At 33.8% G+C, this 24,842-nt stretch overlaps 1 protein-coding gene across 1 annotated transcript; it reads right to left on the bottom strand.

The window, feature by feature from the left end:
- Window positions 1-17,941: 17,941 nt before the first annotated feature.
- On the bottom strand, window positions 17,942-21,761 carry LOC131028085 (MYB31 transcription factor31-like). Its single transcript, XM_059211177.1, has 4 exons — window positions 21,659-21,761; window positions 18,461-18,521; window positions 18,171-18,372; window positions 17,942-18,088 (listed from the first exon to the last, which is right to left on the bottom strand). The coding sequence occupies exons 1-4, from the start codon at window positions 21,759-21,761 to the stop codon at window positions 17,942-17,944; spliced, it is 513 nt and encodes a 170-aa protein (XP_059067160.1).
- Window positions 21,762-24,842: the final 3,081 nt, after the last annotated feature.

Here is a 24,842-nt window from a genome sequence, read left to right as displayed (position 1 = left end):
AAGGAATGGGCTCTATTTATAGGAAAAATGGAGCAATGGATGGCCAGGATTGAATGGTTTAATCAAGGGTCAAGCTTGAAAGTTGGGAATCCATGTGCACAATTGGCACCAATAAAATAGTGACAAGTGTCAACACAGGATTGGGTTGAAAAAAGAGGTTGGAGGCATTAAAGGCCTGAGAAGACCTCATGGTTATCTAAAGGCTAAGGGTCAAGCCTAAATTAGGATTACCCACTGAATTAGGAGTTAATCCCAGGATAAACCTTTGTGCAAATGATTAAGAGATAATCATGGTCAAAGTATTAAATGCTTGATGAGACCTTTGTGGTTGGGTAGAGGTTGAGTCAAACAAATGTTTTAACCATGTGGGAGGGTTGAATTAACCATTAATGGTTATTGGAGACTTTGGGGAATTAAGTGGTTGAAAGTTGGAAGCCTTTAATGGTTTTCAAAGACTTTGGGGTTTTTGGTGGTTGAAGGTTGAAAACCTTCAATGGTTATCCAAGACTTTGGGCCATTTGAGAAGTGACTGCATTTTGCTTAGGAATGTGACAATATTTAGGAAATGGTTTAGGCTAATTAGGAAGGGTTTAGAAGAATCTAGAAGGGGATTAGATTTTGCAAGTGGATTTGGTGGGTGAGGGAAAATAGGATTTTATTGAAATAAAAATTCATTTATTTCAATAATGTGTGCAAGTTGCATTTGTAGGAAAATGCAAGTGGGGTGGGGATAATGATTTAAATAAATGTTTTATTTAATTTATTTAAAAGAGGAAAAGGGGATTTAATTAAATAAATTGATTTTATTTATTTAATTGATTTGTATTGGATTTAATGAATTAATTAAAATAAATTGAATAATTTATTTAATTAATAGAAGAATGTTTGGGGATGAATTAATTAAATATTAATTTAATTAATTGATGGCTAGTGGATTTTTAATCAAATAAATACGAAATATTCATTTAATTAAAATGGACAGATTTATGTGACTACAGAAACAACATATGATATGGTCAGATAACTGCACTGGACAATTCAAAAATGCAAGAATGTTTTATTGGCTATGCAAAGTTCACAAGATAACCAATGTCCAACATTTATGGAGTTTTTTTGAAGCGGGACATGGTAAGGGGGAACACGATGGAGCCGGTGCCTGTATAAAAAGAGCTCTTGCTAGAGAACAATTGAAATTCAAGGATGCAGTGAAATTCAGAGATGCTCGTGCAGTTGTAGATTGGTGCAATTCAAAGTTGTCAAAAGGATCAACTGAAAACTCTGCAATTTGACGTTTCTTCTGGTTGATAGAGGAAGATAGTATTCCTATTCGGCATGATTGTAATACCATCATTAGATCAGCTAAATGGCATTCGTTTAAGAGTTCTAATTCAAACACATAGACTATATTCACAAGGCAACTTGCTTGCTTTTGTCAGTTTTGTGTTTTTGGAGATTGGGAATTTTGTGAGAATAAAGAATGGGTTGAAGAATGGCAACAAAGATCATTGACACCCATAGATGCAAATGATCCGCATGAAAGAACTGATGAAGATATGGATCAAATGTTTGCATCAAATGACTATGATCACATTTCAGATCTTATACAATAAGGTAAAATTATTTTTGAAATTTGTTTTGATTTATTAAATAGTACATAAATTTATGAAATCTTACAGTGTATATTTTTGTTTTTATTTCTCATTAAATATTAAAATAAAATTGTTTTGTGCACAGGACATGTCTATGCTGTTGTTGCACCAGAGGACAATGAAGAGGGGACAGAGTATTGGTTGGCTCGATGTGTAGAGCCAAAACATAAGCTAACTACTCCTCGAGTAGATGATGATGGTTATGACTATCCAACAGGATCTGTGGTTGTTGTTGGCACTTGGCTACACAAATATCTAACAAGAAAGAATGGATTGCCCGCATTTGAAGATTATGAATTAGAGAAAAAGATTATACATTACTCACATTTGGTAGTGGCAACTAATATAAAATTGGATAGATATCGTGGCAGGCCTGCTAATAAACAATTATGGACTCTCTCTATGGAAGAGCACGAGACAATTATAGATGCTTTGCAAAAGAGAGAGGATGCAGATGGTATAATAGAATGAATATCAAGTAAGTTATAATTTGAACCCTTAATCCACTTCCCTTTTAAAAATCGCGATGCATATTATATATAGTATTTTAAATCATGAATCATAATTACAAAATCTAATCTACTAAAATTTTGTTTCAGGTCTACCACAAGTAGAAGGCATCAATGAAAACAAAGTTATTTGTGCATACTTTATGTTTCATTTTGAATAATTACAAGTAAGTTAAATTTTTGTACCCTTAAGGCAAATCCATTTGTATTTTAAATTCAATGTATTCTGATTATAAAAACTAATCATATGTATTTACTTTTTCTAGGTCTCTCAGAGTAGACTTGGCCTCAATGACTACTATATTGTTTGTGCATACTTTATGTTGTATTTTAAATTCAATGCATCCTGATTATAAAAACTAATCATATGTATTTTTTTTTCTAGGTCTCTCAGAGTAGACTTGCCCTGAATGACTACTATTGTTTGTGCATACTTTATGTTGTATTTTGAGAGATATAAATCCTTATTATTATAATTTAAATAGACTGTTTATTTTTTTTTAGATATGTCTTCTTGATTACATTTTGTGTACAATATACATAAATGAGAGACTACTGGTCAAATTTATGAATGAGATAATTATGTTTTAATCAAGTTCTATTCATTATATTTGTTAAATGATACTTTTTGATTTAGAATATGTTATAATTATAAGATATGTTTCGATACTTAGTTCATGATGTATGCACATGTAGTTTATCTAATCACAAGAACTATTTAAATAAAATTCCAAAAATAAAATTACAAGTCCACATAATGCCTATAAAGTTGTTTAAGCACAACTTCCATAAATAAAATTTCAAGTCCACATAATATATAAAGTATGCGCAAAATTTCAAGTCCACATAATTTCAAGTCAATATATATGATCTAATGTGCACATAATTTCAAGTCCACATAATATCTAATGCGCACAATACACATAAAGTATGCACATAATATATATGATCTAATCCTATTATGAAACTATCCATATATATAAAGTATGTGTGTGCACGTGTAAACAAATATGTAAAGCCCGTAAAATAGTACATATCAGAGCCAAATAAACAGTAAAATTTCAAGTCCACATAATCCATATAATATCTAATCCATATATATGTCTAGATGGTAACATGATGTTCACTCCACATAATATCTAATGTGCACAAAATATATAAAGTATGCACAAAATATATATGATATAATCCTATTATGCAACTATCCATACACATAAAGTATGTGCACGTGTAAACAAATGTGTAAAGTCCATAAAAAAGTACATATCAAAGCCAAATAAATAGTAAAATCTAAGTGCTATCATCAATAACATCTCGTGGTCTCTTGTCCCCAGGACGTGGTCCAGATCCACCTGTCTCATGCTGTACAATAAAAAAATAATATTAAAATATTACTTGAAATTAACTATTAAAAGAATCATTTATCAAATATAGTAGAATTCATAAATTAAGTTACAAACTTACCATATGCTCATCAGATCCTGTAGCAGTATCTCTCTTGTCCCCAGGACGTGGTCCAGATCCACCTGTCTCATGCTGTACAATAAAAAAATAATATTAAAATATTACTTGAAATTAACTATTAAAAGAATCATTTATCAAATATAGTAGAATTCATAAATTAAGTTACAAACTTACCATATGCTCATCAGATCCTGTAGCAGTATCTCCTCTAGCAGTATCTTGTGCAGTATCAACACCAAATGCAGTGCTAGCTAACTCCTGTACAAGGTCAAATTCAAAGTGTCCAATTAAATCTTAAATTAAGAGTCAAAATAAGATCAAATTAAGTATTACATATTAATACCTCAAAGGATGTCGATGTGTGTTCAAATTGGCTCTGATCAAAATTATGAGGATAACCTATCCTAATGGTAGTGTCCACCTGCATACATGCATTTAATGAAATCATATTTAGTGAACATATATATGTGTACTAAATAATTTCAAGTAAAGTTACAATATTGTAAGAGTTCATATTTAAGTTAAGAATTATAAGATACATACCATAGATGGTGTCACAATAGTCAGACCCTCTTCTCGATGTGATGTAGAGGGTCCCTCATGACCTGAATCCTGGAGAAAGAAGCATTCAATGTATCAACATGAAAATTTATATAATATACGACGATAACATATTAACTTAAAAAGATCTAGTACAATGTCTAGATAGAAATTTATACTATACCCCATAAGGTGTGCCGAGTTGTCTTCCAGTAGATGCAATATTGACTCTAATATTAGGCGTAGTCCTTATCTACATAAACAAAATTTATTTAATGAAGTATTAGATTGTATAAAAAAAGAGATGCACTTAGTTTATACCTATATTTAATGAAGTACATAAAAACATTGACATGTACATGTATATATATCTATACCTGGTCAAGATGAACATCCGAGCAAAGAAAATCCATATAAGATGTCATCATACTATCATCTGCTGCATCATGCTCATCTGGAACTGAAGTAGATCCTACAGCAGTAGTAGGACCTACACACGTCTCATGACAACTCGAACACATATGTGGCATCCATCGAGGAGCAGATGCCATGTGAGCAGCTTGCTCACTTAGGTTCCCTGTGAGGAAAGTCAAAGCATCTAATGTCGAAATGAATGATGTATTTTGGACATTTGCAGGAATCGATGGAGCAACAAGTGGAACTATGGGTGGATCCGGTAGGGGATTATTACTCCGTGCCCCTAATCTATACTGTGGCATTCCACGACCAACACCTTGGAATGACTTAATATCAAAATAATTTGGTTTTTGGTTCATTACAAACTCACAGTATAATTTCTTCAAAAAATAAAAAGGGACCTCATAATTACGATGTGGTGGATAATCAAAAACCATCCACCATCTATCCCAAAAATATCTAGCCATTTCTGGATGCACACACCACCTAATTGAAATTCTTTTCTAGTTAGGTTGCATTGGTTCTCTTGTTTTTGGGTTGGTAAAATATGGACATAAATGAGCTTTGGTTATTTTCAAATCTTTGATTTGTCTATAAGTTAAACCATCGGCATAAAAATCACGCAACTCTTGTCGTCATCTATGAAATTGATCTAATTGAGAATCAACAGATCTAACCGACTCGACAACAGTTTGCATTGATTTTGCAAACTCTACAAGATGGGGTGGCGTGACTTCCTCATTTTGGATAGCAGCAATGTTTTGTTCAATCACTTGTAGGTTTTCATTAATTCATTCTCTTAAACAAATTTCATCCAATCTAGGGGGTTGTGGTGGTGGTGGTGGTGGTGGAGGAGGAGGAGGAGGAGGGGGTTGTGGTGGGGGATTTTCACCTAATAGTTCATCTATGTCAAAAACATCCATGATGGCAAACAACTCCTGCATATATAAAGATATACATGAATTATATACAACTCTATGTCAAAGAAGAATCTATTTTACTAAATTAAAAAAAAACATTTATAAATAGTAACATTTCTATGTTGTTGAATGAGATACACATGAAATATATAATATAATATTGAACTTAAAAAAATATACATGTACATACTATTGAATCTTGAAATATAAAATTTGCACACAAAACTTAATAAAAACTTTCAATGAAACATCATAAATCTATTAGAATTCAATTACGTAGTTTTGAGATAATTGTCATCAATTCATATTACATTGATTAGTCTTCAAACAATCTTAAAAAAAAACTAATCTCCCATGACTATAAATGACATACTTAAAACATATTATATTCTAAGTGGTTGTCATGTAAAGACAAAACATCAAAACTTTTGAAGAGTTAAGCATATTTCACCATTAAATTTCTCCCATAATCAAATCTACACAAGATTATAATTTACAAAAGGTCTTCAAAAAATATTATTTCCTATAAATCATTTATTATAAAACTCCGCAATCATTTGTTTTCATATATAATCTTTCTATAAAATTTAAGATATCAATCCATACACAAATTCTCTTACAAAGTTGAATAAGAAATGAAGGATAGAGGATTAAATACTAAGATTGTTTTGAGAAATCAATGGAGTAGATTGATTGAAAGGATTGTGTGCATTAGAAGCTTCCAAGTGGCAACTTAAATGTTTGGTGCACATGAGGAGTTCATGATCCAAGAAATTTTTGAGGAAAAGGTCTTCTTAGGGGCATATACACCAAGATGTTGTAAAAAAAGGTAGCCAAATGACCAAAAAAAGATAAACACGAGTGCGTTATTGGGAAATTCATTTAACGCATTTGAGGTCTTTTTTGTAGTGTTTTTTTCTTACACTATACTAGGCTTGTTTACACTATCATAGGTTCATTAGGACTATCCTAGGTTCATTAGGATTGTCCCAAGTTCATTATTGCTTTCTTAGGCTCATTAGGACTTTCTTAGGTTCATTAAGACTGCCCTACATTCATTAGGATCATTTGAGGCTCATTGGGACTTTCAAAGAAATGTTGCTCTCTCATTAGGCAAGGAGGATATAGACCCTTTAGGTTCTCTCATGTTTTATAGACATTTGATAGGTTTTAAATTCGAAATATTCATTAATGGAGTTAGTCTAGTGTTTCTTGGTTAGTGAGGAGGATCAGTAGATGTACATCATTAAAGTTTACATAAGGGTTGCATTCAAGTCTTGAAATATTCCATCTCTTGTTCAAATATATGTAAGAAGGGGAGAACATTGGATATATTACATCATTAGATAGTTTTAGATTATAATAAAATATAAAATAAATTAATATTTAGATGTTGAATTATAGGTTAGTTAATAGTTAGTAATTAGTAAATTAGGTATTGATTGGGAAGTTGCATTCCCATAGGTTAGTTGGTTCATGTCCAAAAATAAGGACATGATGTAATGTTCAAATCAAGTTGTGATCTAGATTAAATTTAAATATCTTAGTTTTCATAATTTAAATTAAGATATTCATCTATAATAATGGTGTAGTCATTGTAATTATAATTTTTCACATAATACATACAACATCAATGCATTAAGCAAAAGAGGACAATTACAAGGATCAACATGTTCATGTAATGAATCACCATGATGACCATATAAGATGATAGATTTTAACTTAACAATTTGAAAGGTTACATAATCCTTGTAAGAAAATAAGGAATGAATGAGAATAGGTTATCATCATTTTCTAATACAAAAGAACTCAGACATTATCACTATATACATAGCCCAAAAAAAACTTATACATCCAAAATGACGTGGAAACAATATTCAAACCTCAAGGAATGTATAATAGAAGAATGAACAATGGAGATAATCAATTTCTCAATCTAGTCCTACAAAAAATTATTTATTTACTCTTGAGACATGAATTATGAAACAAATGGAAAAATAAGTAACAAAGAAGATAAAATTATAATCTAATAAAATAGGAAAATAATACATCAAGGTACATTCTAATAGTCAACCTCGCTTTAGAATTTTTTTCTTAAAAATGCATCTACTATTTACTATTGGCACTTTCCCCTTTTAAAATATTTCACACCTTACCAAAATTACCCAATGGTCCAAAATGTTATTTTCCGCATGGTTTATGATATTCACCCTTTTCTAGCATGATAGTTTAACTAAGTAGGTGAGAAGTAAAAAAAATGCCAAGATCATCTTATTTTTAACTCCAAATTTTATATTGAAGGTTTCAAAGGGTTCCTCTAAAATAATTTTAATATAATTAACTAATAAAATGTAATTTTTAACCAATAAACCAAGAAAAAGATTATATTTTAAACTCTAGTGAATGTCTAGGCCAATATAAGACAAAATGGTCTAACACTAAGCATGTTGTCACATATTTTCTAAATAAATTATTATAATATGGATATAACCATTGAGTTTTAAAATTAATTAGCCTCAATAAAAAAATCTCAATTTCTATATATTTCATAAATGCATAATTAGATAAATTATTACTTATAAATAAATCAATATGCATTTCTTTCAAAGAAACAAGAAACATACAAATAATAATAAGTTGTGATCTATATATCTAAATATGAAAATAATTCCATTAAAATTTTTACCTAGGTTAAGCATAAAAGTGATAATAAAACATAATCACCATGTTTTATTTCAACCTTAAAAGTAAAAGAACTCTACATATCCTAAAATTAGGACTTAATCACATCAAATAATTCTAATATAACTCAAAATACTCCTTCAACATATAAGATGATCTATGCTAGATGGCCATGTCTTACTTTCATCCCATTTATGGATTTCTTACATAGTAATACAAAAAATAACTTTCATCGAAATTAAGCATCTTTAACCATGAGATTATATATATCCTCAATTGTATATTCAAAATACTTCTTGGGAATTATATTTTTCAAATCTTTCGGATGTATATATAATTAGCACCCCATTTAGAAAACTCATTATCAATCAACATTATAAATCAAGAATATTTTTTATTTTGTATTAATGAATTATATATTTGGCATATTAGCTTCCTTTATGAACCTATGTAAACCAAACTCCAATTTTAGTAACTTATCTAGTTTTGCTCTAAAATTGTGTCCATAATTGATCCTTTTATACCATCACATGACATAATAGGACCTTTATGCCATGACATGGCATAAACCTAAGCCTAAACTTTCATATCTAAAATTTGAAAAACTTAATGTTAATTACTTTTAAGGTTATACTAATTTAGTGGTAACTTTTGTATTGCCTAATGAGGATTAAGAACAATTTAGGTACATATGTTCGGTTTTATTTCAATTTCATTTTCGAACATTTTTGTTTTTGTTTCCATTTCATTTTTGGTTTTTTGTTTGTGTCGATTTCATTTTCGAACGTTTTTGTTTTTGTTTCCATTTCATTTTCGGTTTTTTGTTTGTGTCGATTTCATTTTCGAACGTTTTTGTTTTTGTTCCCATTTCATTTTCAGTTTTTTGTTTGTGTCGATTTCATTTTGTTAATTATCTAGGTTTGGTTTTGGTTTCTAAATTTGTTGATTACGGTTTAGGGTTAACTGTTCAAAAATATTTTACATCAAAATCAAGAATTTACAAATATAAAAAATAATTTATTTATATGCTACTATTAAAAAAAACTAAAATAATAAAAAAAAAACTAAATAATACACAAAAAAAAGAGAAAAATACACAAGAAAATTATGAAATGTAAAAATAGATGACAGAATGTGTACCTGGGATAGTGGTGGAGGCTTGAAGTGGAAACCATAGCACGGGGGCCCGTTTTCGATATCTTTTTGTGTAACAGTAAAAATGAAAAATTATCCAAAAAAAAGGGTAAAAATAGCTTTTCAAAATAGGCCCCCGTTTTGTTTACAAACGGGGGCCCGTTTTTTAAAAAACGGGGGCCCGTTTTATTTGGCTTCCGCACCCCATGACCTTTCGGCTCGGGAGGCCAAACCATTAACGGGCCCCCGTTTTGCGGAGCACGTTTTCCAACGTGCAGACTTCCACGAATTTGTGACTCATTAGCTTGCACATACCCAGAATGAAATTGAAATAACTTTTCCATGCCTAAAGTGATTTAAGATGGTAAAATGATAAGAAAAGATACTGGCATATCTGCCATCAAGCATAATGTACCTCATAATGAATTCGGCCATATCTGCCCATGGAGCCATTAGGTCCTTCCTGTTGTAGCCACCATCCGCCATTTTATTAACTCTTAAATGCTCCTTATCTTTATAAAAAAAAATCGCTATGTCTTCCTCCCTAGTTTTTCTGTCTTTGTAAAACCTTCTTCCATTCATAGCCAAACCCGTAACCATAGTCACTAGGGTTTCATTAACCTGAAATTCAGCACCATAAGATCATTGTGTGCGTTATTGAGGATCTTATGGTTTTGACGATGTTCTTCGTGTTATGCAACATTTTCAGTGGTGTAGCATATTGCAAATGATCTTGGCAAAATTTTTGTTGGTGTTGCATGATCGAGGATTTTATTTTGGTCCATGCTATGTCATCATTGTATTGTATTGGTCCAATGGTTGATCTGTGTATTGTGTGATGTAATTTTGAAATGAGGTCTAAGGGTTGACCCAAACTTGTAGTTGAGGTTGATGAATTGTATAAATAGGTGTTATATTCGTCTAATTTGGAGATAGGTGTTGTGTCTACATTATCAAAGAGTAGTGTATGTGCGAATAAGAGAATTCATCTTTCAATGAAAAGTGTAGAGAAGAGAGTGTTGCAGAGCAAACAAATGTGCTTAAGTGAAACTGTCATCAAACTGTTGTCCGAATGTTCTTGTAAGCTACTGAACCTTCCCTAAGGGTTGTAGCCTTCCATATTATTATATTGTGAGCAGTGAGCTCTAGGCAGTGTGCCTAAATGCATGTGCATTCCCCATTGTAACATTTAAACATACTATTGCAAAGTATCATCTTACTATGGGTAGGTTCCCACTGTGGTTTTTCCCTTAGCCGGGTTTTCCATGTCAAAATCTTGGTGTTATGTGTGTTGTTGTTATTGTGCTTATCTTTGTTCTTGCTGGAATTGATCTCATAAGAAGTTGTGCTTAAATTGTTTAATATAGTGAAAATTGATTCAACCCCTCCCCCCACTTAGCTTTCCTTCATTGTTGTTGGCAACAGATATATTATGATGGATAGTTATATCACTCATTGATATGATAGAAATCTAGGAATAACTAGGAAAATTCCTTAGAGAAAACTCATTGTTTATAGTAATGGTTCACTTGAATGACTATGGGGTGATCAGGTAAATAGAGATTTAACATATAAAAATTTATTTCTCTTCTACTTATGTAAATTTTGTCTATATAATTTCTTTTGATTTTTCTCTTAGGTTGTCATGATTTAGAGATCCTCTTTTTTGTAAGAACTTGATTGTGTATAGTTAAGGGTATTTTTTGATACACGATATTTTCTCATTCATCAAACCTTTAGAATATCACATGAATAGATTTTAAATATTGTGGAAGGAAATTGGAAAGTATGCAAGAGATTCTCTAGATTTTGTACTAATGAATGTCTCCTTTTAATTCTTCTTGAGTTATGATGCAATTAAGTTGAAGAGTTAATTGGTGATATATATATATATATTTATATAGATTGAATTATTTTGCAAATAAAAATAGGCTAATCCTTAAATATAACTCCAACAGTTGTAAACAAAAAGTTTCACAATTTTAGTTAGCATGTAACAATTAATTGGAGAGGTAAAGATGACTCCTAATTTAAATTTAAAAACCATTATGCTTTTGTTCAATTTGACAAATAACACAATTGACCTAAGCCACTTGCACAAATCGTAGGTCTAAAAGTTAGTGAGAAATGCATAAAATTAAGTATTAGGACTAGTCCCTTGAAGTCATTACAAACAAAATCAAATTAAGTTCAAAATTAAATGTCTATTATTCACTTAAATTGTAGTTTATATACAATCATTGTATAAACAATAATAAATTCAAAATGAATTCAAAATGAAGAAAAAAGGTGAAAGGAGTGTGCTTTCCACCATTACATTTAAGTAAGATTTAAAAGAAAACTCTTTCTATAAATATAAATGATTTGACAATGTAAATGAGAATCGAACAATGATATACATAAATCTTAAATATATTGCTTTTTCTCTGTTCCATTCTATTTTTCTATATTTTTATCAACAATCTAATAAATATAACTTCATAGTGGAAGAAAAATAGACAATATTAATTCATCTTAGAGCATAGAATTCTCATCTAATAACAAGCAAGACTACTTTAAGTACAAAATGAATTGAGATGTTTTATTATTTTTTCATTACCCCCTCGAGCGCATGTAGATTACAAAGCATTAAATAGATTGTTTGAACAACTTCAAAACAGCCCCAAATTTGCTAACATTTTTTCGTTAGAAGTCAATACACAGTTCTACCAAAAGTCTTCAACAGAAAGAATGTAATCACTCGGTGCATCCAACCAATCAGACAAAGCAGAGAAGGGTTCCCAACATTCTGCAGTGATTACACTTGAATTATTAGCCATATTTTTCCCATTCTGTGCTTCCGCCTTGTTATCGTAGTCGACTTTGAAAGCATCATCGATTTTCTCTCCAAATGAAGAAGATGGGTGATTCCTGGCGGTGAGAGCATCATAACCATCACTTATTTGCATGAAGAAAGTGATGAAATCATTAATGGCGATGAGAGCATCATAACCCACATTGTTGAAGAAAGTACTGAAATCATTAATGGCGGTGAGAGCATCATAACCATCACTTATTTGCATGAAATTTTGCATGGGTTCTACTCCGTCATATAGTCAACTGTGAAAGCATCTTTGATTTCATCTCCGCATTAATGAATTTGAATGTCACACTCTGCTCTTAACATTGTGCTGCGTAATTGCATATAGCTCTCACTCCCCGCAAGATAATCAGCAATGTTGATGTTCTCATTTTTGTTCTCATACCCTGCATGGTCATCGAAGAAGACAGGCGATCCCCGTAAGAGCAAGGCGCACCACCCATAATGTTGAAGACATTGCTGAAATTGTAATCATCACTTATTTGCTTGAAATTCTGCATGGGCTCTTGATCTGAATTATGGATTCGGATGACAACACCTGAGTGAGAACCTGCGGTATTATAAATTCTGTTTACAAGAACCAGAAATCATAGAATTGAAGAAAGCCAAAAAGTGATCTATTCCATTTGAAAATCCAAAATATAGTGGTTCATGAGATTCCAAGGGTCACAAGAACCTCTTGAGAATCGAAGTCCAACAGTCACATTTATTCATTACATAATAAAATCTAAAAACTATGAAATTTTCAAAAAACTATATAAAATTTTATCCTAACTTCAACTAGACATAACTTTCTCCACGGGACTTGAAATTACGAGCTGTTGATCTCGTTGGAAAGGTCTCCAAGAGATGTAGATCAAAGTTTGAAAGAGCATGCACAAGTTATGCACACCAGTTGTAAGGGCTAAAAATGCCCTTAAGACCTTCAAAAATGCAAAATACTAACATATAGACAAACTAAACTAAAAAAAAATATAATTCAAATTTTCTTCTGATCATTACTTCCCCCTTGGAAAGCAATGGGCCCCATTGCATCAACACTTTGAATGAGATGAAGAAAATGTTCTTGAAGTTTCTCTATGGTAAACCACTTTCCTTGTTGAGCAATCTGCCCTGCTCGAACCACTTTGTACAAGTAAATCTGCTATTGTTTGAGTGTTTTCACCATGGTGTCCACAATCTGATCACATCGGAATAGTGGAGATTGTTTCTGCCACATCTCCAACATCTAATAGTGGAGGAAAATATGGTTTCAAGAGTTCCACATTGAAGACTAGATGAAGACCCAGAAATGGAGTTAAATTAAGCTCAAAAGCATTATCACCAACTTGCTTGATGATGTTGTATGGCCCATAACGCAGAGGACGAAGCTTCTTATTGGCACCTTGCAATCGTTCCTTCTGGATATGCAGCCACACCTTGTCCCCGACTTGGAAATTATGAGGAGTATGATGCTCATCATGTCTCTCCTTATACTTCTTATTTGTGTGTTCCAAAATTTCATGAACTTGTTGTTGTAGATGATGAATTCTATCAATGAACTGGGCTGCCTTATCTTCCTCCTTACCAACATGTGGAACTAGATCAGGTTGAATAAGTGGTATGGCAACGTCCATGGGTGCAAGTGGCTGATAACCAAGACAAACCTCAAATGGGCTGTGGCCAATTGAACTATGAATTGCGTTGTCATAGCTATGCTGAACATATGGAAGACTTTCATCCCATGTGTGGGGATGTTTTGAGTGGTACATTCATAAGATGTGTATGATCATCTGATTCACTACCTTTGTTTGGCCACCTGTATGAGGGTGGAAAGTAGTAGACTGTCAATTTTGTGTCCATCTTTTCCCACAGTGTAGACCAGAACTTACTAAGAAACCTGTTGTCTCTATCTGAGATAATGGTATTCGGCAGACCAAAATGAACCCAAATGTATTCAAAGAATAGCTTTGCAGTGTCCTCTGCAGAAATGGTTTTTTTACATGCCACTATTACTGCCATTTTCGAGAACCTATCTACCACAACATACACACAATCATGGCCTCTTTTGGTGGTAGGAAGACCAAACATAAAATCCATAGAAACTGAGTGCCAAGGTTTTTCACGAGCAGGAAGTGGTGAGTACAACCCAAGTTTACGATTGGCAGGCTTAGCAATAGCACATGCGGTACAAGCTTGAATATATGAAATAACATCATTCCGTAATTTTGGCCAACAGAAATACTTCTGAAGTATAGCAGTAGTCTTACCCATACCAAAGTGACCAGCAACCTTACCATAGTGAGCTTCCCATATCAACTTTTTGCGTTCTGCATTAGGCACACAGATTTGGCCAAGGTGACAAAGCATTCCATCTTGCAAATAGAAATCATTCACTTTTTGCTCCTTCACTAATTGATTATAAACATCTGCAAATTCAACATTGTTCTCATACAAGCAAGCCTAGGCTTCAGTTTGATGACCACATGAGATCAAAACCATACTTATGGCTACAATTGGAGGCCTGTTCAAATAGTCTACTACTTTGTTAGTACTTCCCTTCTTGTGGCGAATATTGAGGTGAAATTGTTGAAGATATGCTGACCATCGTTGATGTCGATCATTCTGCAACTTCCCTTGTGTTTGCAAAAATTGAAGGGGCTTGTGATCTATGTGGATGACAGTCTCCTTACCCAGAATGTAATGTTTCCACTACTTATAGGCTTGAACAATAGCATACAGTTCCTTATTGTAAGTAGCATATCGATGCACTGTATCAGAAAAGGTCTGACTATGATATGCAACTGGATGACTATGTTGCATGAGGACTGCACCTAGAGCATATTCTGATGCATCTGTTTGTATTTCAAATGATTGTTGTAGGTCAGGAAGAGATAAAACTAGTGCAGAACATAACCTTCGTTTTAGCCTGTCGAATGCTTCTTGTTGAGCACTTGTCCATTTAAACTTTTGTTGTGTCCCCCCCCCTCAATGATTGATTTAGAGGCCAAGACAGATGGCAAAATCCCAACACAAATCTGCGATAAAAGTTTGCCAACCCAAGGAAATTTCGTAACTCTGTGAGATTTCTAGGACATGGCCACTCCTTAATCACCTGTATCTTCTCTGGATCAACATGGACACCCTCACTGTCAATAACATATCCTAAGTATCTGATACTCTGCATACCAAAGGAGCACTTTTCTTTGTTTGCATAAAACCCATGTTCTTGTAAGGTTGAGAGGATTTTTTCCACATGTTGCAAATGTTCCTCCCAAGTTTTGCTGAAGATGAGTATGTCATCCAGATATACCACCACGAAGGAATCAGTTAATGGTCTAAGTATATCATTCATCATTCTCATGAATGTCCCTGGAGCATTTGTTAGACCGAAAGACATCACTAGCCATTCAAACAGTCCCTCTTTAGATTTGAATGCTATCTTCCACACATCTGCTGATTCAATTGGTACTTGATAGTACCCTATTTCAAATCAATTTTGGTAAAGAATTGGGCCCCTTTAAGCTGGTCCAAGAGGTCATCTATGTGGGGAAGCAGATACCTATTTTTGACGGAAATTTTATTCAAGGCCCTATAGTCAATACAAAGTCTTCAGGTTCCATCCTTTTTCTTTGCTAGAACAATGGGGCTGCCATAGGGTGATGCACTTGGATGAATATGTCCTTTCTCAATCAATTCTTATATTTGCCTCTTAATCTCATTATTCTCTAATACTAATCTACGGTATACTGGTTCATTAGGTAATGGAGTTCCTGGTATCAAATCAATAGTATGTCTCACCTGGCAGTGTGTAGGTACCCCAGTTGGTAACTTAAACAGATTGCCATATTTCATCAAAATTTGATCCATTGATTTTTTCTGCAGTGTTGTGGTGTTTGTGATGGTGTGGGAATTATAAACAAATTTCCTTTCTTCTTCAGAACGAATCATTAATAAAATGAATGTTCCCATTTTGGCAACTAACCTCTTACATTGCTTGGCACTAATCAAAGAGGTAGTGTATGTAGGGCTTACCTCTAGTATTTGGTATTTCTGCTCATGTAATCTGATGGTCACACTGCGAGGCCTAGACTCATAAACACCATGTTGCTGGTACATCTATGGTTGTACCAATAGAACATCACAAATTACCTCCTCTTTGAAAGGCTTTATGGAGTATGAAAGGCGACATTGTTGGTGCACCTAGATATCTCTTCCTTGACTAACCCATCCCATTGAATAGGGTTGCGGGTGGGTTGTTATTTTCAGATTCAATCTCTTTACAGTCTCTGTTGATATTAGGTTTTTTTGACTTCTGCTATCAACAATAAAGTGCAGGGCTTTTTCCTCCGACCCACATTTGTGAATGGAACAATCTCTCCTCATCCTCCCAGGGCATTATCCTTGTAGTAGCTACCATGGCATATGGATCAGCCTCAATGCCCTATTCCTGATTTCCTTCTGTGCATGTTTCTACCACCTTAGATTCTGCCTTGTCTTCATCCGTCTCCATCATTAAGCTTTTGATGGTTCTGCAATCTTTTGTATTATGCAAGGGACGCTTATGGAATTCACACCACATACCATTTTTTTGTGTCTTTTTCATACTCCATGTCTTTTTTGTGGGTGAATTGGGAGAAGGTTCCTTAGAGGTTTGTTTCCATGTAGTTTTGCCACCTTCACTCTTCCATCTGTTGTTTGTGAAATTATCTCTCATTCCTTCCTATTTGAATTTCCCCTGAATTTTGGTAGCAAATTTATATGCACTAGGTAAAGTCCCTATGTTCAGGAATTCCATTTTGGTTTGGATGTACCTATGAAGTCCACTCTGATATTTTAAAACTCGATGCTTCTCAGAATCTCTGATACCAAGCTTTGCTGTTAAGGCATGAAACATATTAGTATATCCCTGAACAGTTTGGTCCTTCTTCTGTCAAACCAATTGCCACTACATATATTTATGTTCATATGTGTCAATAGGAAAATATTCTTCCTTTATGTGCTCCATGAATTCTCCTGATGTGGGTTTTTGATCAAAAATAAAAGTGTTGCCTTGGATGCTAACTTTGCTTCCCATGAATCTTTCACATGGTTTTCGGCTTTTAGGAGAGCGAAAGTTATCTTCTCTTCATCTGAAAACTGATTGATAGAGAAATATCTTTCCAGTTTTGAAACCCAATCATCAATAGCATCTGCATTGATCTTTCCTTGGAATGTGGGTATATCGAAATTCACTTGCACCTTGAATGGTGTATGCCCTATGAATGTTTGGTTTGCTTGTGACCCACGATTTTCTAGCATTTGCTTGAACTGCTCCATCATTTCTTCACGTTGTTTTGCTAGTGCATCTTCAACTAATGTTTTAATGCCATCATCTGTCTACAACTTAGCCATCTGCGATCGTGTGTGTCTCAAAGGAAGGTAGTATGAAGGCTTCCTTATTTCCAAGTCCAATCTTTGATATGTTGATCGCATGCGATATGACATACAAGAGCGAACTTGCTCTGATACCACTGATCCGAATTATGGATTCGGATGACAACACCTGAGTAAGAACCTGCGGTATTATAAATTCTGTTTACAAGAACTAGAAATCATAGAATTGAAGCAAGCCAAAAGTGATCTATTCCATTCGAAAATCCAAAATATAGTAGTTCATGAGATTCCAAGGGTCACAAGAACCTCTTGAGAATCGAACTCCAATAGTCACATTTATTCATTACATAATAAAATCTAAAAACTATGAAATTTTCAAAAAAATTATATAAAATTTTATCCTAACTTCAACTAGACATAACTTTTTGCACGGGACTCAAAACTACGAGCCGTTGATCTCGTTGGAAAGGTCTCCAAGAGATGTAGATGAGAATTTGAAAGAGCATACACTTGCCATGCTCTTTTGCCGGTTGCAGGGGCTAAAAATGCCCTTAAGACCTTCAAAAATACAAAATACTAACATATAGACAAACTAAACTAAAAAAATATATAATTCAAATTTTCTTCTGATCAGCTCTACAGAGCCTTGCGAAGCATATGCTCTCGCATTGTAAACTTCTTCAATTTGAGAAATTGGAAAACTATTATTACCCTGAGAGCTTGGCTGTTTATGAGCAGCCTGGATTTTGGTCTCCTCAACCCGTTTGCTCAAATGAGAGTTGCAGTGATTTATAATCTCATTGTCCGTTCGACCAGGAATGCGGCCTGCTATCAACGACCACCTACGTTTCATCAAACAAATTTTCTTTAACGACAGCTCCATTTTGCCACCCATTCTACAAAACAAATAACTAGCGAAGAAGTACTGACCTATTGCCACGAAGGTAATTCATCCAACGCAGCCTGCACGCCTTTCCACATCGCAGCAACCCTTTGAAATAACACAAATCAAAGCGTTGTCAGAAAATTTATACACATTAACAAGCAATAGACAAATCACATAGTACGATATAGAAATTACCAACTTCCTTCTCCATAGATTTCGATACTTTTCATCAGACGCATATCTTCTTCTGGTGTCCAAAATCCTTTTTAAATTCCTACTTTTGAGCAACACGGCGTTTTCCCTATCTTAGGATAGAATTGAAAGTCTATCCTATTTTATAACAGAAAGCCCGCAGTCATGAGCTTTCAGACTAGATACTTCTTGCAAGTTGTAAGCATAAAGAAGATGATAGTGCGAACAAATTTATAGACGCTAGCGAGAGAAAAGCATATTATTTATACCAGCATTTCGGGAAAAATGAGTTGTCTTGAAGATTTAGTCGTTGCCTATCACCTATCAGGCTCTACTCCCGTACATGAGGCACATGCAGTGAATTGGAATTGATAAATTATTTAGGACGAACAGTTTGTAAGGTGAAATGTTATTTGTCTTATTACCTATTTTTACATATCATTGGATTCATGAATAAAAACTTTCATGGGATTTATAGTTTATTGTTTTAAAACATTATTGGTTCAGTAGTTGTTGATTGTTTGGTCAATGATATTTAAGTAAAGTTTATCAAATTTTTTTTTCTTTTGTAAAAAAGATCAAAATTTATTAATTAAGGGTTATTTAAAGAAAATACAGTAGATGACAGTGTCACCTATCAAGCTCTACTCTCGTACATGAGGTACATGCAGCGAATTGGAATTGATAAACTATTTAGGACAAACAGTTTGTAAGGTGAAATGCTATTTGTCTTATTACCTGTTTTTACATATCATTGGACTCACCCATAAAAACTTTCATGGGATTTATAGTTTCTTGTTTTAAAATATTGTTGATTGTTTGGTCATTAAAATGAGATCAAAATTTCTTTTTTTCTTTCATAAAAAAGATCAAAATTTATTAATTAAGGGCTATTTAAAGAAAATACAAAAATACTTCTAGATAGTCATATTTATCACAACAAGAAAAACAAAGAAAAGTTAAAATAGATCTCCAACAACTCCATGAACTCCATTAATATATGACCCTATCAAAAATCAAGAAATTATAAGCATTAGCCCATATCATTCTCCATCATATATAAGAATTAAGTAACCTAATTAGGAGAAAAAGAATCTCAATCACACACATTGCATCCTTGCGGAGCATTTCAAGACCATTTAACTAGAGAACCGACAATGACACTCCATTTTCATGAGATATGAACAAAAGAGATTGATTTGAAGTACTGAAATAAATCATGAATTTGATGAGCGAGAGAAGTCAAATGCCAAGAAGAACTCTTAGAAGTCTTGTTATTAAAAAAGGAAGCTAAAATTTAAAAATCCATCTCACAAATAACATCCTTGCAAACGAATTCGCAAGCTTTCAACAAAGCAACAAGATGGGCACATGCTTCCATTTCATTCATACCAACTCTAGTAGGACCATAGCAAAAGAGAACTGCACAAAGCTCAAACTATCATGACCAACACCTACAATCCTACCTAGACTAGGATTACCCATAGACAAATCATCAGTATTGATTTTAATAACAACATTAGGAGGAGGTGTCCAATAGTCAACTTTGTTGAAATTTAAAGAAGAAACATTTTGAGAAGGATGAGTCTGAGACTTACAAGTAGAAGAAACAATAAATTTATCCACATCAAAGTGTTTGACAACCATGAGATCAGATGGAGCAAGGGTTTGATCAGAAGAGTGTTTAGTAGCAAGAGTCTCTTGAACTAAAGTAGTTTCATATTTTTATTTTTTGTGATGAAGAGTGGCATACTTAAACATTAATATTTCAAAAAATATAATGTATAATTAATAGAAAAGCAGGTGAAATTAAATCATTTTCAAAATATAATGTTAAAACAAAAATACAAAAATTGAATAGTTAAATCACTAGCTACCAAGTATATGTTAGCAGAAAGAGGGAGATAATAATTGAGGGGAGGGGGAACGGGAGGGAAAGGCACATATCAAAGAGGTCTTGCCTATCAGTATTAGTCTGCCAACTTGTAAAAAAATACTTAATTTTGTATTTTCAACTTGGTAATAGTACCATGCTCAAGAAAAAATGACAATGTCTAGGTGGGAAAACTATCTCTAATCTAGCTTGTCATCATGGCCACATTAAGAATTAGATGAATGTACACATGGAGGAGGGGATGAGACACATTTTTGAGGATGTGAAGGGCCTTGCAAACCATAATGTTCCTCTACAGCTATGACTACAATCACATCAACCTTGTGGTTGAGAGTCATACCTCATGATATAGACACATCCATACTAGTAGCTGAATGAAAAACACAAATAACCATACAAGTGACATTGGTCCAATTTTAAATAAAATTCTAGATCAAAAGCCTCCAAAGCCACTTGTTGACATTAAATTGGATTAGTAACATAACATTAAAATCTACAGTAACTAAATAGTATACATGCAAAATTCATTATCCATTACCTAATCGATACAAAAAATTATTTTATATTTTTAAATTTAAAATAGTATCACCTATCCAATTCGAAAATAAGCTATACGTGATTGTATCTTTGAATATTCTTCTCATTAATACTTGAAAAGGAAATCATTCTGCACCTTATGAAAACTAGAGCTCAATCTGGAGTCTTCTTTAGAAAAATAGCCCGTCTTCGAAACTTTCACATTAATTCAAAACTACAGCATGTCAAACATGAAAAAACACAGCAATGATAAAATATTTTTCACAGTTTCCATAAAAATATGGATTTCTTTATTATTATTTTTAAATTTGCCGGATTGTTGGGCATCCAAATTCTATATAGGATTCTATATTTCAAGTAAAAGTATACATTATTTTAATTTGATAAAAGGGAATAGAAAGGAATTCTAAGGACATAATCTCTTTCTATGGGTGAAGAGTCTGCAGATAAAGTAGATTCGTGAAGATTACATCAAGAGCTATGACCTGAAAATTTCAGCCTACCTTACTATGTCTAGTTAAGAAAGAAAACGTATTATTTTGATCTTACTGTCCATTTGAACGGCTAGTGTGAAATGCTTCTGGCAGAGATGGGGTAACACTGGTACGTATGGCTCAACCGCCTTTCATCTCAACTTTTCTCACCAAATTTGGCCGCATCCGTTGAATGGTTCGCTTCAACCCGCGATTCTTGAGCTGCTCTTCCCTTGCATCAGACAACATATACTTAATTGTTTAATTTGTCTTCCTCAGCACATGATGTCTTTTTGCCTCATGATGTGGACATTTTTCAAGTAATTGATTTTATACATATATTATAGTCTAGTAAATTTTTTTTAATTTTAAAAAGATGGGCGAGTTTTCACAGAATACGGATCGCTTGCGAAAATCTTCATGGGGTGAGGATGCCCTCAATGATCCCCTTCTTCATTCGGATCCTTATGGATTACATGGTGATCATGTTCTTCAATGGGTTATCCGGGGAGGGAAGTGGGTAGATGTTCTAGCTTTGTAGCAGCATGAGTGGCGTTACATAATATAAGTGCTGGTAAGCAGAAACCTAGAAGTTGTAAGGGTTTATCTCTGAGATATAGAAGGAATAGGGTTGGTTTAGGGAATGGGTGGCTAGGAAATAACCCTACAAAGAACGCGGATTCAGGCAAGTCGACGGTTGGAAAAACTTTTGGGAATCTGCGGACAAAAATGGCAGATGAGTTGAATCTTGATATGGGCAAGTCTTCGGGTAAGGGAAATTCTCTGGATAAGCTATGGTTGCCTATTCCCTGTATCTCTGCAGTTGAGGCTCCATTGGATAAGAAGGCTAGGGATTTGCATACTTTGGCTATCTTCATTCAGGTTTGGGGAGATAATATTTTGCTTTCAAAATTGCATCGTAAGATTCATGAGTTATGGTATGGTACACTTTTTTTTTAGGTTCTCTCTTCGAGTTCTTTTATTGTTATCTTTGACTCTGAGGAAGCTAAAATGAAGGCCCTAGAGAAGCCAATTTTTTGGTTTGGTCATAACTTGGTTTCTGGGGAATGCTGGAAACCTCTTTTTTTGACTTCTCAGGATATTGTTAAGACTATTCCTACTTGGTTTTCGCTTCCAAATCTCTCATATGATTTTTTTAATCTTGACATTTTGCAAAGAATAGGTGATTCTTTTGGGAAGTTTATGCATTTGTATTCTTTAATTGAGGATGGGGTTTTTAGGGTAAAAATTTGTGTTTCAGTGAATTCAACTTTTGTCGTTCCTTGCAATTGTAATTTGAAGTCTATTGATAGGATTTGGACGCAGAGTATTGTTCATGATTCTGAATGGTTTTCTAAGTCTTCTGTGGTGATGGACTCTCCACTGTTTGTAAGCCTAAATGGTTTATCGCTTCGTAATAATGAGGTTCGGCCTTCAAAACCTGCTGATAAGGGTAGGACAAATCTTGAATCTTTTGACTGCCATGAAAAATAATTGCACTGTAATCCCCATCCTATTTTCCCTACTCTGTTGAAGAGTACTGAAGCGGATTCTGTTAGGGAGAAATTTGTTCTTGATGGTTATGCTTTGCGAAAGGCCAATAACCTAGTTGGATTGGGTTCTGATCTAAGGCTTCCAAATGAGGGGTTATCTACTAAGAGTTCTTCTAAATCTATTTTGGCTAGCTAAGTGCTCATGGATGGGTTCCCTCAGGGGGAGTCTAATCTTATGGCTCAAGGGATTAAACCGAGCCTTATTGCTCCGGATGAGAGCCTAATTTCCTAGGTCCAGAAGCTTGTATTCGATAATAATATCATTCTGAATCAAGATGTTACTGAAAAAGTGGTTAACTCGATTGATCAGGATCTTGTCAATTTAAATACTTCCTTGTTTATTCCTCCAACCCACAATCCTTTTGAGTTCCTCTCTCCGGATAAAGTTCTTGGTTGTGATGGTGTTTTGTGTGAAGGTAATAAGGTAGTTTTTGATCCTATAATTAATAAGCCTTTAGTGCAAACTCCTTTATCTCCTTGTTCCCCGATACTATCTCCTGCTAAGTGGGGTAGGAAGCCAAATGTGTTCTACACTTAATTAGAAGTAGATGTTGGAATTTAGTCAACTTTTTTGAGTCCAGGTTCAGGTTTTGTGAAGAGGAAAAAGAAATTTAGTCCTCCATTTACTAGGTCTATTGCTACCAAAAGAAATTTTCAGGCAACTTTAGTGGTGAGTAAGGAAGGTCAGGATAATGCTCTTAATAAGAGGGGAGATAATGCCTCCCCTTGAGGACAATGAAGGTCATTTCTTTGAATGTTAGGGGCTTAAATGCCCCTAACAAGAGATGCTTGATTAAGTCCTAATTGGACTTTATGATGTGTGATGTTCTTATGGTGCAAGAAACAAAATTAAATGTACATGGAGGTTATTTTTTGTTTCCTAAATGGAATGCCTAGAAATTTTGTGTTTACCCTTCTCCAGGGGCTTTGGGGGGATTAGCATTCCTCTGGAATGATGTTACTACTGAATTATCTCTGGTTGCATCTACTCCTCACTGGATGTTCGGTTTAATGAAGATCAGGTTTTCTAATGTTAAATTTTGGTTGTTCAACATTTATGGTCCGATGAGTATTTTGGGGAAAAGAGATCTTTGGGATTCTTTAACCTTATTCTCCTCCCCTCTTCGGGGACAGTTTGTGGTGTTTGGAGGGGATTTTAATGCTATTGCTAGTGAGGACGAAAAAATTGCGAGAATTTTACCTAATTAACATATTTGGTTGATTTTAATTCTTTTATTCAGAGAAATTGTTTATTGGATTGTAAAAATTTAAATGGTCCTTTTACTTGGATGAACATGAGGAAGGATTTTTTGCAGATAGAAGAAAGACTTGATCGTTCCCTAATTTCTGAAAATTGGCTTTCTTCGGAAGTAGATGTTATTGCAATGGTTTTTCCTAATTCAGGCTCTAATCATTTTCCAATTATGTTGTCTATTTTAGATGACAGAGCTCTTGGTAAAACCCCATTTAAGTTTGAACCTACGTGGTTTAGGGACCCATCTTTTCTAATGCTTTTGGAATCTTGGTGGTCTCTGACTCCTTTTGATTCTAGAACTAGAATGTTTGGGTTTGTCAAAAAACTCTCTTTCATCAAGGATAAGATCAAGTCCTGGAATGTTTCACATTTCAAATATATTTTTGTTGAGAAGGCTAGAATCCAAAATTATCTTGAAGTCTTAAATAGTGTGGTTATGAGTATTGGTCTGGATTCGACTGCTTTTGCTAAGCATAAACTTTTGAATACCCAACTTGAGGAAGTTTTTTCCCGGGAAGAAAT

Source organism: Cryptomeria japonica, chromosome 1, assembly GCF_030272615.1.
Source record: "Cryptomeria japonica chromosome 1, Sugi_1.0, whole genome shotgun sequence".
Lineage (NCBI taxonomy): Eukaryota > Viridiplantae > Streptophyta > Pinopsida > Cupressales > Cupressaceae > Cryptomeria > Cryptomeria japonica.
Note: the sequence above shows the minus strand (reverse complement) of the source record. Positions and strands in the feature narration are given on the sequence as shown.

Bases quoted from the DNA above. Each gene is read 5' to 3' on its own strand.
- LOC131028085 (XM_059211177.1), bottom strand. From the start codon at position 21,761: ATGTTGTCTGATGCAAGGGAAGAGCAGCTCAAGAATCGCGGGTTGAAG. The intron at 18,522-21,658 runs GTTGAGCCATAC...GTTATTTCAAAG, and splicing joins AAAAGTTGAGATGAAAGGCG to GGTTGCTGCGATGTGGAAAG. The intron at 18,089-18,170 runs GTAGAGCTGATC...GTATTTTTGAAG, and splicing joins CATATGCTTCGCAAGGCTCT to GTCTTAAGGGCATTTTTAGC.